General features: G+C 42.3%; 2 protein-coding genes across 2 annotated transcripts in view; both read right to left on the reverse strand.

The window, feature by feature from the left end:
* birc6 (baculoviral IAP repeat containing 6) overlaps positions 1 to 3,289 on the reverse strand; it is a gene marked incomplete at its 3' end in the record, with an annotated part of 41,022 nt that extends 37,733 nt beyond the window's left edge. The window contains exon 1 of the mRNA XM_053633660.1: positions 2,464 to 3,289. Within this exon, the coding sequence (XP_053489635.1) occupies positions 2,464 to 2,674 (211 nt within the window). The remainder of the gene's footprint in view (positions 1 to 2,463) is intronic.
* Positions 3,290 to 6,172: 2,883 nt separating this feature from the next.
* On the reverse strand, positions 6,173 to 14,493 carry yipf4 (Yip1 domain family, member 4). Its single transcript, XM_053633440.1, has 6 exons — positions 14,221 to 14,493; positions 13,129 to 13,282; positions 12,184 to 12,355; positions 11,788 to 11,865; positions 11,561 to 11,674; positions 6,173 to 7,032 (listed from the first exon to the last, which is right to left on the reverse strand). The coding sequence occupies exons 1-6, from the start codon at positions 14,276 to 14,278 to the stop codon at positions 6,895 to 6,897; spliced, it is 714 nt and encodes a 237-aa protein (XP_053489415.1). The 5' UTR covers positions 14,279 to 14,493; the 3' UTR covers positions 6,173 to 6,894.
* Positions 14,494 to 14,975: the final 482 nt, after the last annotated feature.

A 14,975-nucleotide genomic window follows, 5' to 3' on the forward strand; every position in this document is an offset into this window, starting at 1 on the left:
GAGACGCTCGCGCTCCTGATAAACAGAGAGAGGTGACCTTAAATAACCCCTGACACACCACTTCTCTCACTATTGATTACATCACTGCTCACACACACATTTCTGAAGGTTCTGAAACAACCTCGTGTGTTCTGAAAATCTGATGTCCTGCAGTGCGGCGGCGCTTTACACTGAGCCACGCCCACTTCTGATTAATAAACTCTTCACACACTCTCCAACACCGCTGATTAGTTTCCTGTAACAGCACGTACCCGAGGGGTTTTATTCCTCTTATACCTCAGTTTTATATTAATTACGGAACGACACGTCGTGACAATACAAACCTGCGTATCGTAGAATCGTGATGCAATACAAACATCTTTACAAATTTTACACCATTTAAAAGAATTTAAATGGAGTTTGATGTCAAACTTATTTAATGTCCATGAAAATAAATCAACACGGAAAAAGAAGAGAAATGTTAAAAGAATAATATTTCTTTTTCAACTTTACAGATTCAGACGGAAAGCTTGGTAAAGTGCGTAACAGGGTTTTTTTTATTCTAACGTTTCTAAAAGACATCACGATAGATGGATATTATCGCGTGAACACAACTCTCTGTAGCTTATTTACAAAACACTCGATCTAACCACGTTTACGCCGAATAATCCGCTCCTGAGGGGATGAGCTGGCCGTGTGGGTCTGTCGTCATGGTAACGAGTCTGACAACAGCAGGACAAATCCAGGATCGCAGGAACAACCCGATCCGAACCCATCTGCCCTGGTTTACATCGTTGTTAAAAACACCCTAAACTGCGAGTAGAACCTCTGCAGCATCTCGTGTTTGTTTACTCGCCATCGCGGCCGAGCGAAACACGGCGTAGGTTACACATAGTGTGTACGTGACCGTGGTCAAACCGAACTCAAGAATAACACGCCCACAAAACAAACAACAACAAAATGATGACTAAACAGTACGAATTCCTCAAATCAACACCACAGACATAAACGCTCCTGTGAACCATTCACCAATAAAAACTAGATCAGACCCCATGTGACGAACGATAAACGAGGCTGGTCTCCATGACATCATAACCTGTGATGAAAAGAAAGATGAAAGAGAGACGCTCTCGTGCCATTCATTCATTCATTCATTCATTAATGCCTAACGAGCTAAAACCTGTGAAATATCGAGGTATAATCATAGAACCGATTATCGTCACACACCTCCCTGTCACAATAAAAAAGTTCTTGATAAGCGCTGGACGAGAAGCAGATGATGTGCAGGTGACACTGAACCACCACCACCACCACCACCACAACTATTCTTTCTCCCTTTTAACTGGATGTGAATGCTGGAACATTCTCCTAGTGTCCTGCAGTGGTTATAAACACTTCTAGCTGGTTAATGTCCAAGTATTTTGTGTGATATAAAGTGTAGTTTAGTGTAAATCACACTGCAGATAGCAGCAATAAAGCCAGGTGGGTCACGTGACCACAGCAACCCCACAACTCCGTGTCATTCACCTTAAATAAGGACCTGCAGCGTTAATATGACAATTCTAATTCATATCAGACTGTCACCTTAGATTAATTTACCTAATTATATACATGTTTTACTTAGTCATTTGATTGATTAATTGATTGATTATCTGTTTATAATAACTGTATTAAAAATGACGGCCGGATTTAATGCTAGCTAAGCAAGCGTTTAGCATTGATACTAACGGTTACACTAGCAAAAATCATCATTATCATCATGATTACTATTATTATTAACCGACAATCGTATTCAAAACACCGTTAAATGACACGTAAAAATGTTTTAGACTGACACTGAGATTTAATAATGAATAAATATTCATGACACGGCGTTAGCTAAACTGCGCTAAAGAAGCACTACGCTTAAGTCCCGCCTTCGTGCTCGAGGATTGGCTAGCATGTCACGCTCAGTGAAGATCTAACCAATCATGGATGAGACCGAATTCTTGTAACCAATCCTAACGCAGAAGGCGGGATTTGTCGGTAAAGATGGGAAGTATAACTACCCTAACCTAACATAAGCTTGCTAACAGACTGACAATCGTCCTTTTTTCATTCGACTTACAAACAAATAAACAAGAGCGGAGAGTACTTCCAAAAACAACCGATTCATAGATGTGATTTTAGAAACGACTCGTGTTTTGGGGCATGACTAAGTTTGCATAGCATGCTACTAAAACAAGCGAGCCGTATCCCAAATAGCCGAGTACTCCCTACATAGTGCTCTCCGTGACGTATGATACATAACCACTCCCTCCACGTCCTATGTAGTGCCCTAGAGGTTCAGCAGGGCGCTGTTTGGGATACGGTTCACATTGGGTTGGACTCGGCGAGGTGTTAGCTTCGCTTAGCATCCAAGCTCACGACAGAACAAGAAAAAGGCCGCTAGATTAGCTCGGTATGTCGGCAACTTCAGCTAATTAAAATAAAAATCAGTCTCACCATGCAGCACAGAGGCCTGTAATATGGCTCCGGAAGTGCCGTCGATGACTTTGATACTTCCGCGGCTGGTCACGGCCAGGATGGCGTTGAGGGCCGGGTGATAGGAGAGGCTCCGCAGGCCCTCCTCGTCGCAGCGCAGCCGCCCGTCTCTGACCAAAATCCAGTCCGAGGATTCGGACGAGCCGCAGGCCGCAGCACCCGCCGCGGCCATTTTCCCCTTAAAACCCTCTCACCGTCCTTCCGAGTCGTTCTCCAGAGATCCCCTCTGACACTAACGGGTGTTTAAAAATATAAAAATAAAGCGAAATATTCAACAAAAAGTCGCGCTGGACAGAACCTGACTGGCTCTCCTCTCTCCCTCCCTCAGCGGCTTCTCTTCTGTTTCCTCCTTCCCCTCCGCCCCCCGCACGCGCTGCGCTCACTCCTATTCACTATCAGCTCTACGGAGAAACCGCTCGTGTGGGTGTACACAGCTCCGGAGACAGCGTACAGCCTGTGACTCCCTCCACATCCACACACTAACCTCACAAACACCAGCAGTGTGTTGAACCTGCGACACAAACTTCACCCGGTGTTTCACAGGTCATCTCAAACACATCTCTGGAGCAGGATTTAGTGAAATCTAAGGTTTTAGACGTTTCCTGTGTGTTATTCTCCGCCTAACCTCTAGAGGCGCCACTGTACATGTGTACAAAAGTTTTACTTCACATTATCATGAGGGGTTTTCTTAATCTGTAGATATTAGACTTAATCCTCTGCAGCTGATTCTACTTTATGTTCTAAGAACATAAATATTCTTACAGGTATTTATATAGTGGAAGGTTTTTTTTAAATAATAATTTTGCAATTATTTATGCAAATGAGGTTTGGTCTAATTAAATCTGGGTACATGTGCACTTTACTTTCTGAAAGCTGAAAGGGTTGTAGTATCGCTGTTGTGTAGATGCTCTGCAAAGGGAAAGACTTTGTTGGGATTTATTAATTGTTTAATAAAGAAAACACCACAAACTATTAGAACAATTGGTTTTTTATGTCATTGTTCCTAAATTGTTCCAATGTTCTTTTTAAATCTAACCTTAATCAAACTATAAGCCAGATTTTGAGAAACTTCTCTGTAATAAACCTTTTATTCTTTGGAAAAGAATATTTTTGATGAAGGCATCTAAACTCTTTAAAATTCTATCCTCTAATTCAAAGAATGATTTGGGATTGACGGATGGATGGATGGATTGGTTAATTGGTGGATGGATGGATTGGTTAATTGGTGGATGGATTGGTTAATTGGTGGATGGATTGGTTAATTGAGGGATGGATGTATGGATTGGTTAATTGGTGGATGGATTGGTTAATTGAGGGATGGATGGATGGATGGATTGGTTAATTTATGGATGATTGGTTAATTGGTGGATGGATGTATGGATTGGTTAATTGATGGATGGATGGATGGATTGGGTGGATTGGTTAATTTATGGATGGATTGGTTAATGGATGGATTGGTTCATTGATGAATGGATGGATTGGTTCATTGATTGGTTAATTGGTGGATGGATTGATTGGTTAATTGATGGATGGATGGATGGATGGATGGATTGGTTAATTGGTGGATGGATTGGTTAATTGATGGATTGGTTAATTGACGGTTGGATGAGTGGATGGATTGGTTAATTGATGAATGGATGGATAGATTGGTTGATTGATTGTCCACCATGATGGATAGATATAGAATTTTTTTTCTTTCCTCGAGTAAAAACTATCAGAAGCTTCACTAGCATTAAACTGCCACCATTTCAGATATTCAAGTCCATTTCTACTGGATTAATAGTTAAATTATTATTAATTTAATATTTATTTTATTTTAAGATAAGATAATACTTTATTAATCCCCAGAGGGAGAAATTAAGGTGTCACAGCAGCAGCCAAAAAAAAAGAAAGAAGACAAAAAGAAAAGAGAGAAGCGTTAAGAGATAGTAAGGAGAATAATACAGGGATATATAAAGAGTATACACAGGATGTATAAATATGTATAGACATAAGCGCAAGCTTATATTCATTATTATATTAATATTATATTCATTAATATTAGTACATTAATTATTAACTTAAAGCTTATTTGTTGCCACAATCCAGTTTAGATGTCATTATTCGGAATTATTGGCACCCTACATGAAAATAATGTAGTACAAGTGATATTTTGATCTTAAATCTATGGGAATGTTTGTATAGTTTTATTTTAATATAATATTTACTTCTTTTTTTCACATAAAACAGTAGTGAGATTTGCCCTGAAAAAAAAACAACTACACTTGTTTCAAAACCAGCTAACCTCCTGTGATGTCTTGTAGAGGATCTCCAACCTCCATGAAGAACATTTTAAGCTCCTTTATATTCTCAGGTTCTGTACATCGGCGTTCTCTCCGATTCAGGGTTTTAATAGAGTTCACATCCAGAGACAGATGTTCATCGTTCATTATGTTGTTAAAACGTTCCATGCAAGGTCAAGTCGTAAACTTTTGGAAGAGGCAGTTTAGAGTTAAGCAAAATATCCTGGTGCTAAGCAGAATCTACGACACCATCAGCCTTCACAAGAGCCATAAAACAGCTCAGATCTGACCGTGGGGTTTAAAGACCTTTCCTTGTGGTCAGTCTCCTGCTGGTGTTCGTACGACCACAAACACAGGATCTTAAACTCCAGCGATGCTTGGAGATTTTGAAAGACACAACCAGAAGAAATAAATAAATAAACGGTGCACTTCTGTAAACTCTGAGGTCTCATTCCACTAACTTATAGAAAATCTGCAGCTGTTCCACTCTTTAACTTTTCTAATCATGACCCAGAGTGTGTTGATGGAGTGATTAGATACAGTGAAGCGCGGGGGTGGTAGAATCGTGTTCAGAGTTGTCCGTGACCTCTTAGCTGCCTCTCTGAACAATTTCTTTACACTTGTTTTATATAATCTGCAGGAGGAACGTTGTTTTTTCAGCTAGAATTATTCAAACAAATATCAAAAAGAAATCCCTACCATCTAACATGTTACACAGTGTTAACAATCTCAAGAGTGGAAGTATTATAGGCGTTACTGTACACAGTTCTTGTGCTTGATATCTTTTTATCTTTTTATAATTACATCAAGCGAACCATATGATCAAACAGGAACTGAAATTCATACAATTTCTTCAAGTACGTTAATAATCAACTAAATCCGTCCTGTCAGCAGCACTGCGGTCAAAAATACAAACATTTATCTATAAGACTGTACTGTTTAATGTGAGAATTTACTCAGAGCACCGATGAGATGGAAAAGATAAGCACGGTAAGTTTATCTGTACATTATTGTGTTTAGTTTATAAATATCTTCTGCTCATGTTCTTCCTGTTGGACCTGTTTCACCCGAGACCTATAAAAAGTGCTGTGATGATGATGATTATAGTAATTACGATCTGGCTTTCTAAATGTCCTCCGTTTATAAAATCACAGCTGGTTTTATTTTCCTTCTTTCCTTTTTAGATGAAATAATGTGCAGAAAAATTCATCACCCACAAACTACTGTCTTTAAAATACATTTGCAGCAAACAATAGTTCAATACAAAACAGAGGCCACGCCTCCTTTACTGAGACACACAGAGGCCACGCCTCCTTCATCACCCTGTATCCAATTCAGGATCATAATTAATGGCACCCCACTGAGCAGAATAAACACAGTAAACAGAGTTGTGTTTTTGTTTTGATTTAAACAATATTATGAAATTTAAAACACAAGATTGAATGATGAGACATAAATGTGTTTTAATTGTAATAATGAGCTGTACATGAACGTCACAATGTCGTGGATTTTTTTAAACGAAAATCCTGCCGTGTTTTTTTCCGTAAATCTGCTGAATATAAAGTCTGTGGTTATAGAGTTATTTTACAAGTCACCTGTTTTGGCTACGTTTACAGTCTGATAAAATAAACCACGGCTGTATAAACCCCCCCCCCCCCCGCAGGCACGCTTTCTTCACACACATTTCCTCTTTCTACAAAAAGAGATCAGCAGAGACCGGTTTAACTGTAAATGAAATTCTTCCTCCCAGAAACCTCCATACGTGACAGAAATAAGGGCTTGTGTCTGTTTTTAATGAAGGACAGGGATAAATGACAGACTTCTGTTCCAGACACAGAATAACGAGCGCCGGAGCGAGCAGAACCCCGGCGTCGTCCGAGTGCCGGATAAACGCTAAAGAGAATCAGGTGCATTAAATACAGTAACTTTGTACACGATAAAGGACAAAAAAAAGAAAAGAAAAATGAAAATCCATGCTCCGTCGTCTGCATCATGTGACCCGTGCCCCGCCCTGTCCCACTCCACCCCGCCCTGTCCCACTCCGCCCCATCCCGTAGCGTCTGTCTGAGTCAGTGTCCAAGCAAAGTGCCGACGGAGTCGCGTCGGCCGATCAGACGCCGGTGTACAGGGACAGGAAGTAGATGTACAACAGGAAGATGGGGTAGATGAGGAGAGGCTTCTTTGTTTTGAACTCATCACTGACGAGCAGCGACGCAGCGCTATACGCCGCCCAGAACACACCGCACAGCTGGAGCAAAACAAGCAAACAAACAAACAAACAAACTTTCATTACAACTCTATTTTATTCTGAACAACTGCTTTTATCATCATAAGAAAGACACAATGGTGTAATTATGATTATTATACACAAATATGTAATAAATGTAGCAATAATAAAGTAATGAATAATAATAATAATAAAGTAATGAATAATAATAATAATAAAGTAATGAATAATAATAATAATAAAGTAATGACAGCTCTCTCTTTAAGCCTTAAAATCATATAAACATTTAATACGTCATTTATTAATAATCAAAATTAGGGCATAATAACGCTCTCTCTCTCTCATTCTCCCTCTTTCACATTCTCCCTCTCTCTCTCTCTCTCCCTCCCTCTCATTCTCCCTCTCTCTCTTTCTCTCACTCTCTCCCTCCCTCTCATTCTCCCGCTCTCTCTCTTTCTCTCTCACTTTCTCTCTCACATTCTCCCTCTCTCACATTCTCCCTCTCTCTCTTTCTCTCTCACTTTCTCCCTCTCACATTCTCCCTCTCTCTCATTCTCCCTCCCTCTCATTCTCCCTCCCTCTCTCTCTCTCACTTTCTCCCTCCCTCACATTCTCCCTCTCTCTCATTCTCCCTCTCTCTCATTCTCCCTCCCTCACATTCTCCCTCCCTCTCTCACATTCTCCCTCTCTCTCATTCTCCCTCTCTCTCTCACATTCTCCCTCTCTCTCATTCTCCCTCCCTCACATTCTCCCTCTCTCTCATTCTCCCTCTCTCTCACATTCTCCCTCTCTCACATTCTCCCTCCCTCACATTCTCCCTCTCTCACATTCTCCCTCCCTCACATTCTCCCTCTCTCTCATTCTCCCTCTCTCACATTCTCCCTCCCTCACATTCTCCCTCTCTCTCATTATCCCTCTCTCTCTCACATTCTCCCTCTCTCTCATTCTCCCTCCCTCACATTCTCCCTCTCTCTCATTCTCCCTCTCTCTCATTCTCCCTCCCTCACATTCTCCCTCTCTCTCACATTCTCCCTCTCTCTCATTCTCCCTCTCTCTCATTCTCCCTCCCTCACATTCTCCCTCTCTCTCATTCTCCCTCTCTCTCATTCTCCCTCCCTCACATTCTCCCTCTCTCTCACATTCTCCCTCTCTCTCATTCTCCCTCCCTCTCTCACATTCTCCCTCCCTCTCATTCTCCCTCCCTCTCTCACATTCTCCCTCCCTCTCATTCTCCCTCCCTCTCTCACATTCTCCCTCTCTCACATTCTCCCTCTCTCACATTCTCCCTCTCTCACATTCTCCCTCCCTCACATTCTCCCTCTCTCTCATTATCCCTCTCTCTCTCACATTCTCCCTCTCTCTCATTCTCCCTCCCTCACATTCTCCCTCTCTCTCATTCTCCCTCTCTCTCATTCTCCCTCCCTCACATTCTCCCTCTCTCTCACATTCTCCCTCTCTCTCATTCTCCCTCTCTCTCATTCTCCCTCCCTCTCATTCTCCCTCTCTCTCATTCTCCCTCCCTCACATTCTCCCTCTCTCTCACATTCTCCCTCTCTCTCATTCTCCCTCCCTCTCTCACATTCTCCCTCCCTCTCATTCTCCCTCCCTCTCTCACATTCTCCCTCCCTCTCATTCTCCCTCCCTCTCTCACATTCTCCCTCTCTCTCATTCTCCCTCTCTCTCACATTCTCCCTCCCTCACATTCTCCCTCTCTCACATTCTCCCTCTCTCTCATTCTCCCTCTCTCATTCTCCCTCCCTCTCTCACATTCTCCCTCTCTCTCATTCTCCCTCCCTCTCATTCTCCCTCCCTCTCTCACATTCTCCCTCTCTCTCATTCTCCCTCTCTCTCATTCTCCCTCTCTCTCATTCTCCCTCCCTCACATTCTCCCTCTCTCTCATTCTCCCTCTCCCTCTCTCTCATTCTCCCTCTCCCTCTCTCACATTCTCCCTCTCTCTCATTCTCCCTCTCTCACATTCTCCCTCTCTCTCATTCTCCCTCTCCCTCTCTCTCATTCTCCCTCTCCCTCCCTCACATTCTCCCTCTCTCACATTCTCCCTCCCTCTCATTCTCCCTCCCTCTCTCACATTCTCCCTCTCTCTCATTCTCCCTCTCTCTCATTCTCCCTCTCTCTCATTCTCCCTCTCCCTCTCTCACATTCTCCCTCTCTCTCATTCTCCCTCTCCCTCTCTCACATTCTCCCTCCCTCTCATTCTCCCTCCCTCTCTCACATTCTCCCTCTCTCTCATTCTCCCTCTCTCTCATTCTCCCTCCCTCTCTCACATTCTCCCTCTCTCTCATTCTCCCTCCCTCTCATTCTCCCTCCCTCTCTCACATTCTCCCTCTCTCTCATTCTCCCTCTCTCTCATTCTCCCTCTCTCTCATTCTCCCTCCCTCACATTCTCCCTCTCTCTCATTCTCCCTCTCCCTCTCTCACATTCTCCCTCCCTCTCATTCTCCCTCCCTCTCTCACATTCTCCCTCTCTCTCATTCTCCCTCTCTCTCATTCTCCCTCCCTCCCTCACATTCTCCCTCTCTCTCATTCTCCCTCTCCCTCTCTCACATTCTCCCTCCCTCTCATTCTCCCTCCCTCTCTCACATTCTCCCTCTCTCTCATTCTCCCTCTCTCTCATTCTCCCTCCCTCTCATTCTCCCTCCCTCTCTCACATTCTCCCTCTCTCTCATTCTCCCTCTCTCTCATTCTCCCTCTCTCTCATTCTCCCTCCCTCACATTCTCCCTCTCTCTCATTCTCCCTCTCCCTCTCTCTCATTCTCCCTCTCTCTCATTCTCCCTCCCTCTCTCTCATTCTCCCTCTCTCTCATTCTCCCTCTCTCTCATTCTCCCTCTCTCTCATTCTCCCTCTCTCTCATTCTCCCTCCCTCACATTCTCCCTCTCTCTCATTCTCCCTCTCCCTCTCTCACATTCTCCCTCTCTCTCATTCTCCCTCTCTCTCATTCTCCCTCTCCCTCTCTCACATTCTCCCCCTCTCTCATTCTCCCTCCCTCACATTCTCCCTCCCTCACATTCTCCCTCTCTCTCATTCTCCCTCTCGTGTTCTCCTCTCGTTCTAGTTCATTCTCTCTCACATTCTGTCCCTCTCTTCCTCTCTCTGTTTCGTTCTCTTTCGTTCCCTCTCTCTCTCATGTTCTGTCTCTCTCACACACACATTCTCTCTCTCCCTCTCATTCTCTCTCTGTTTCGTTCTCTTTCGTTCCCTCTCTCTCTCACGTTCTGTCCCTCTCTTCCTCTCTCTCGTTCTCTTTCTGTCTCTCTCTCTCTCTCTCTCTTTCTTTCTCTATCTCTCTCTCTTTCTTTCTCTCTCTCTCTCTCTCTCTCTCAAAAGAACGCAGCTGGTCACTTTACTGAGAAACCAGAGAGAGTAAACTCCTCTGTCCTGAACACCTTCCTGTCCCGGGACTGTTATAAAGCACTGACACTGGAGACTCCTTCCATAAAAGTTAGATACACGTCTCATAAATAAACAAACATCACCACATCGATGATGAAACGTTTTACTTTCTTAAACAACAACACGGTTTTTAAAATCCGGTTATTATTAATCTTCGATTATGTGGAGCGTTCACTGTACGAGTCCCTGTGAACGATCTGTTGCTATGGAAACGATAACGTATTAGAACGAGCGCATTAATATAAACCTGTGGTTCATACAGTCATATGCTGTCATACAGAACCACTGCTCGCCTTCTGACCAATCAGATTCCAGAACTCAGCATCACTGTAGTAAACAATATATAATAATAATAATAACAATAACAATAAGGTTACAATAAAATAATCACTATTATATTTATTATAAACACCCTTCTATGAGAAGTACTGAAATTAATAACTATTAACGTGAGATTGTTCTAAGATTTTATAATGTAATAAGTCTTATAATAATGTAATAAGCATAATAAGGTAGAGATAAACTGTCTGTATATCCCTTATTATAATATTATAAACATTTAGGAATAATATTAAAGTTATTGTATTGTTGGACGTACTGAAAATATGTATTTTTTTTCTTTTTATTATTATTATCAATTTTAAGAAGTGGAACATTTTACACTGTGATATTTAAACATTCTTGGAAGATAACATTAAAGAAACATGTTTATGTAAATATGAGTTGGGGGCGTGTCTCAGCTGATGGATGCCAGTGGCTGATCGTTCATCCAATCACGGTTTAATAAGATTATTACTAAAGATTATGTTGTGGGTTTGTGGGGAGGTACAGGATGTGTTTGTTAGCATGCTGGACCTTGATATCGATCAGGGAACAAAAACATCACCACCAGCAACCTGTGGAAACATTTTAGTACAAAAATTCATTGGATCAGACGTGTGGGGATGAGAAACTTCCCGCTTCTATGACCACATGCTAGCCAATCCAACGCTGAGAGAACTCCTATAACTTAGACAAAACTGTTAGCTACCTTTTACTAAATAATAATAATAATAATAATAATGTCACAGCTACAAGGCATCTCCTAATGAATCCGCGTTAAAATGTTAAGAACAGTAATATAATAACAGAAAATAACCTTCACGAGCGTAGAGACGATTTCGAATGCTCCAGTGAACAGCAGTAAGGGCGCGATGACGATGAGAGGGAGCAGCGAGTATCCGATCACACCCAGCACCTGACCGTAAGAAACCTGCAATAAGATCAAAAATCATTCCAGTTCAAGAATTAAAACAGAATTAATGCTGGAATCAGGATTAACGTGAGCTAACGTGAGCTCCTTCACTGATGAGTTAGTGTGATTACCTCTCCACCCAGCACTCGGGCCAGCAGGAAGATCATCAACGACCCAAATATCCAAATGGTGATTATCCAAGACACCACCTGAATAACACAACAACAAAAAACCCCACCGTGTCACTTCACCTCATCAATATCCGGCACTGAGGCGCGTTCACGCCGTTTCCACCACACTGCTGCGGAGTGCTGCCTTCTGATTGGTCATTAATCAAGGTGCACATGACAGGCTTTATCGAGCTCACACTCATCACTTCACTCCCAAATCTCTTACATCTCCAATAAACACACCATAAACTCTTAAACACTAATGTTATCTGCCTAGGGTGGATTCTAACTCCTCCCTGTGTCTGATCTACGCTTCTACAGTCACACCGACAGCAGAACTTTGTGACTCGGACTCACGCGGAACTGCCCGTAGATGGAGATCATGGAGAAGAGCAGCACGACGGCCAGCGGTCCCCAGAAGTCAGGGTTATCTCTGACCACCTGTCTGTTAAAGCCCAGAGATGGCATGGGCATCAACACACACCGGATCTTATAGTAAATGTCCTTCAGGTCGATGTCCAGCTCCTCCCTGTGACCAGAGAGAGAGAGAGAGAGAGAGAGAGAGAGAGAGAGAGAGAGAGAGAGAGATAGAGAGAGAGACCATCATTAACAAGAACATTAACCACAGAAAGAAGAAGTTTATTTCCTGAACTAAATGCCGCTTATACAACTCCCTGCTGTTGCTATGTGGTTGCTATGGAATCCTAAGTGGTTAGTAAACTGTTTCCTATGGTATTCTATGTGTTTACTAGGCAGATGCTGTGGCTGTGGTTGCTAGGGTGTTGCTATGGGACATTTTCTCAAACGTGCAGTTTTTCCAAATGATGTGAATTATCACACATTTACTATAAACGATCTTCACCTAAAGACATTTAGCCTCTGACTCCTGGCACATCGCAAGACAAAGTCTTTTCATACAAACGTCTACACTATACAGCCAAAAGTATGTGCACCCCATGTGCCCAAACACTGTTCCAGCATGACAAGTGCACAAAGCGAGCTCCATGAAGGCGCGGTGTGTGAAGGTTGGAAGAAGGTAGAAGAACTCGAGTGTCCTGAACAGATCCCTGACCTCAACCCCACTGACTCATCACCTTTGGGATGAACTGGAATTGGAGTCTCCTTACATCATCATCAGTGCCTGACCTCAACCTCACTAACACTCTTGTAGCTGAACGAACACTAATCCCCACAGCCACGCCCCAAAATCTAGTGGAAAGCCATTATGGAAAGCCAGTGGAGCGCATTATAACAGGAAAGACAAGAATAAATTTGGAACGGGACGGTGTTAATGAGACTCACAGTAAAGGTTTGGTCTCCTCAGCCTCGTCCTCCTCCACCTCCAGCAGCCAACCGTATCCTCTCTGCCGCAGGAAGTTAGCGGCGTAGGCGTCCCGGCTGTGATCACTGCCCATGTTCAGCTTAATGTCCGGGGCATCGATCGTCCCACTCAGCTCTACACACACACACACACACACACACACACACACACACACAGAGGGGGGAGGGGGGGGAGCAGCGTTATAAACAATCCTGGACCTTAACCATTACCTTTATTAACACTATTTTTTTAAATAATTATTTTTAAGGTTTTTAAGTGCTTGGACCCCTGCGTCCTAACAAACAGAGATCGGAGAGGAAAACTGTATTTTCATTTTCATTTACATACACACACATGCACCCACACACACACGTTTATGTGCACCCCTGAAACATCACATCCATATGTGCTTTCTAATCATCTCATTCTGGATTTATTCCCCATGTTACTGTTATAATAACCTCCACGTTGATCACTGTGTGTTTTATTCCTCTTATTCCACTCTGGTACTTTTTATCCAGTTAACGTTTGGTGAAGCGAGTTAGTTCCTGTCGTCACTTATGTTAGAGCAGCTGTAAACACTCGCTCCCTCACCAGGGTCTGAAACACTGAAAAAGTTCACAGCTTTACCTCTGACACTGGAGACTCCTTCCATAAATGTTAAACAAACATCTCCTTACCCTGGAGAACACCTATCACACCGTATAAGCGATTAGGCGTGTTTAGACAGTAGAATAACAGTAATGTTAGAACGAGCGCACTGATACAAAGCTGTGATTTGCAGCTGCACTACTGTCAGAGCTGCTGTCATAGAAAACTCATCAACACCTTCTGACCAGCTGTACAGTATGTAAACAGAGGTGACGTCAGAGATTTCGCTCTTTTATATTATTATTTCTTATATAATGCTGTTATATAATGAGGTAGAGTGACTCCTGTGTCTCAGGTATTGTTAATAGGTAAGTGTTATTCCCGGCTGCAGTGGTGCTGTGTGTGCTGCTGTGTGTGCTGCTGTGTGTGCTGCTGTGTGTGCTGCTCAGTGTTAAAGTGAAGAGGATAATAATGGAGTTTACCTTCCGCCCCGGTGGAGGAGACGAAGGTAAAATCTCCGTTGCTCGGAGAAAACTGCATGTCGGACTCCGTCTTCACGCCTCGATAACTTTATAACTGAATCAGATAACGTGTGAGAAATGGCGGCGCTCTGTGAGGAAATAATCCACACAGTCAAATAATTCAGATAATATTTCAGATCATTGCCACGTTATTACGCTGTGGACACGGTGTAACTGCAGAGCGTCAACTCCCAGAGTCAACAGGAAGCAGGAAGTACGGAACCGGAAGTGGAGCAGAAACAGCTGACCCGGAGCACACGTCACATCCGGGTTGCGTTCGTTTTGGCTAGTTCCCTACGGATTCACAATAAAATACAAATGGAATCGTTATATAAAATATTCATGTTTTATTACACAAATTTCTATTAATTATTTTTAATAAATATATATATACACATATACAAAAAAATAAGTTTAATCCACTGCAATATATAACAAAAAATATACCTTCGAGACGTTTTGCTTATTTATTTTACACAAATAAAAAAATAATAACTTTACGTGTTTTCTATTTTGTTAAGGTTAACGATTTATATATTTTTTTTAAAATAATTTTTATCTTTACAATATTATTTTGGTATCATTATAGATATTTTTGAGGACAGGCTGCAGTTATAGAGAAAAAAGATATAAACTTATATATTTCAACTTTTATATATCCTTAATCTGTTTAATTTGCGTTTATACATGTAAATTATTATTGAGCCAAATTCACA

This window comes from Ictalurus furcatus, chromosome 9, assembly GCF_023375685.1.
Source record: "Ictalurus furcatus strain D&B chromosome 9, Billie_1.0, whole genome shotgun sequence".
NCBI lineage: Eukaryota > Metazoa > Chordata > Actinopteri > Siluriformes > Ictaluridae > Ictalurus > Ictalurus furcatus.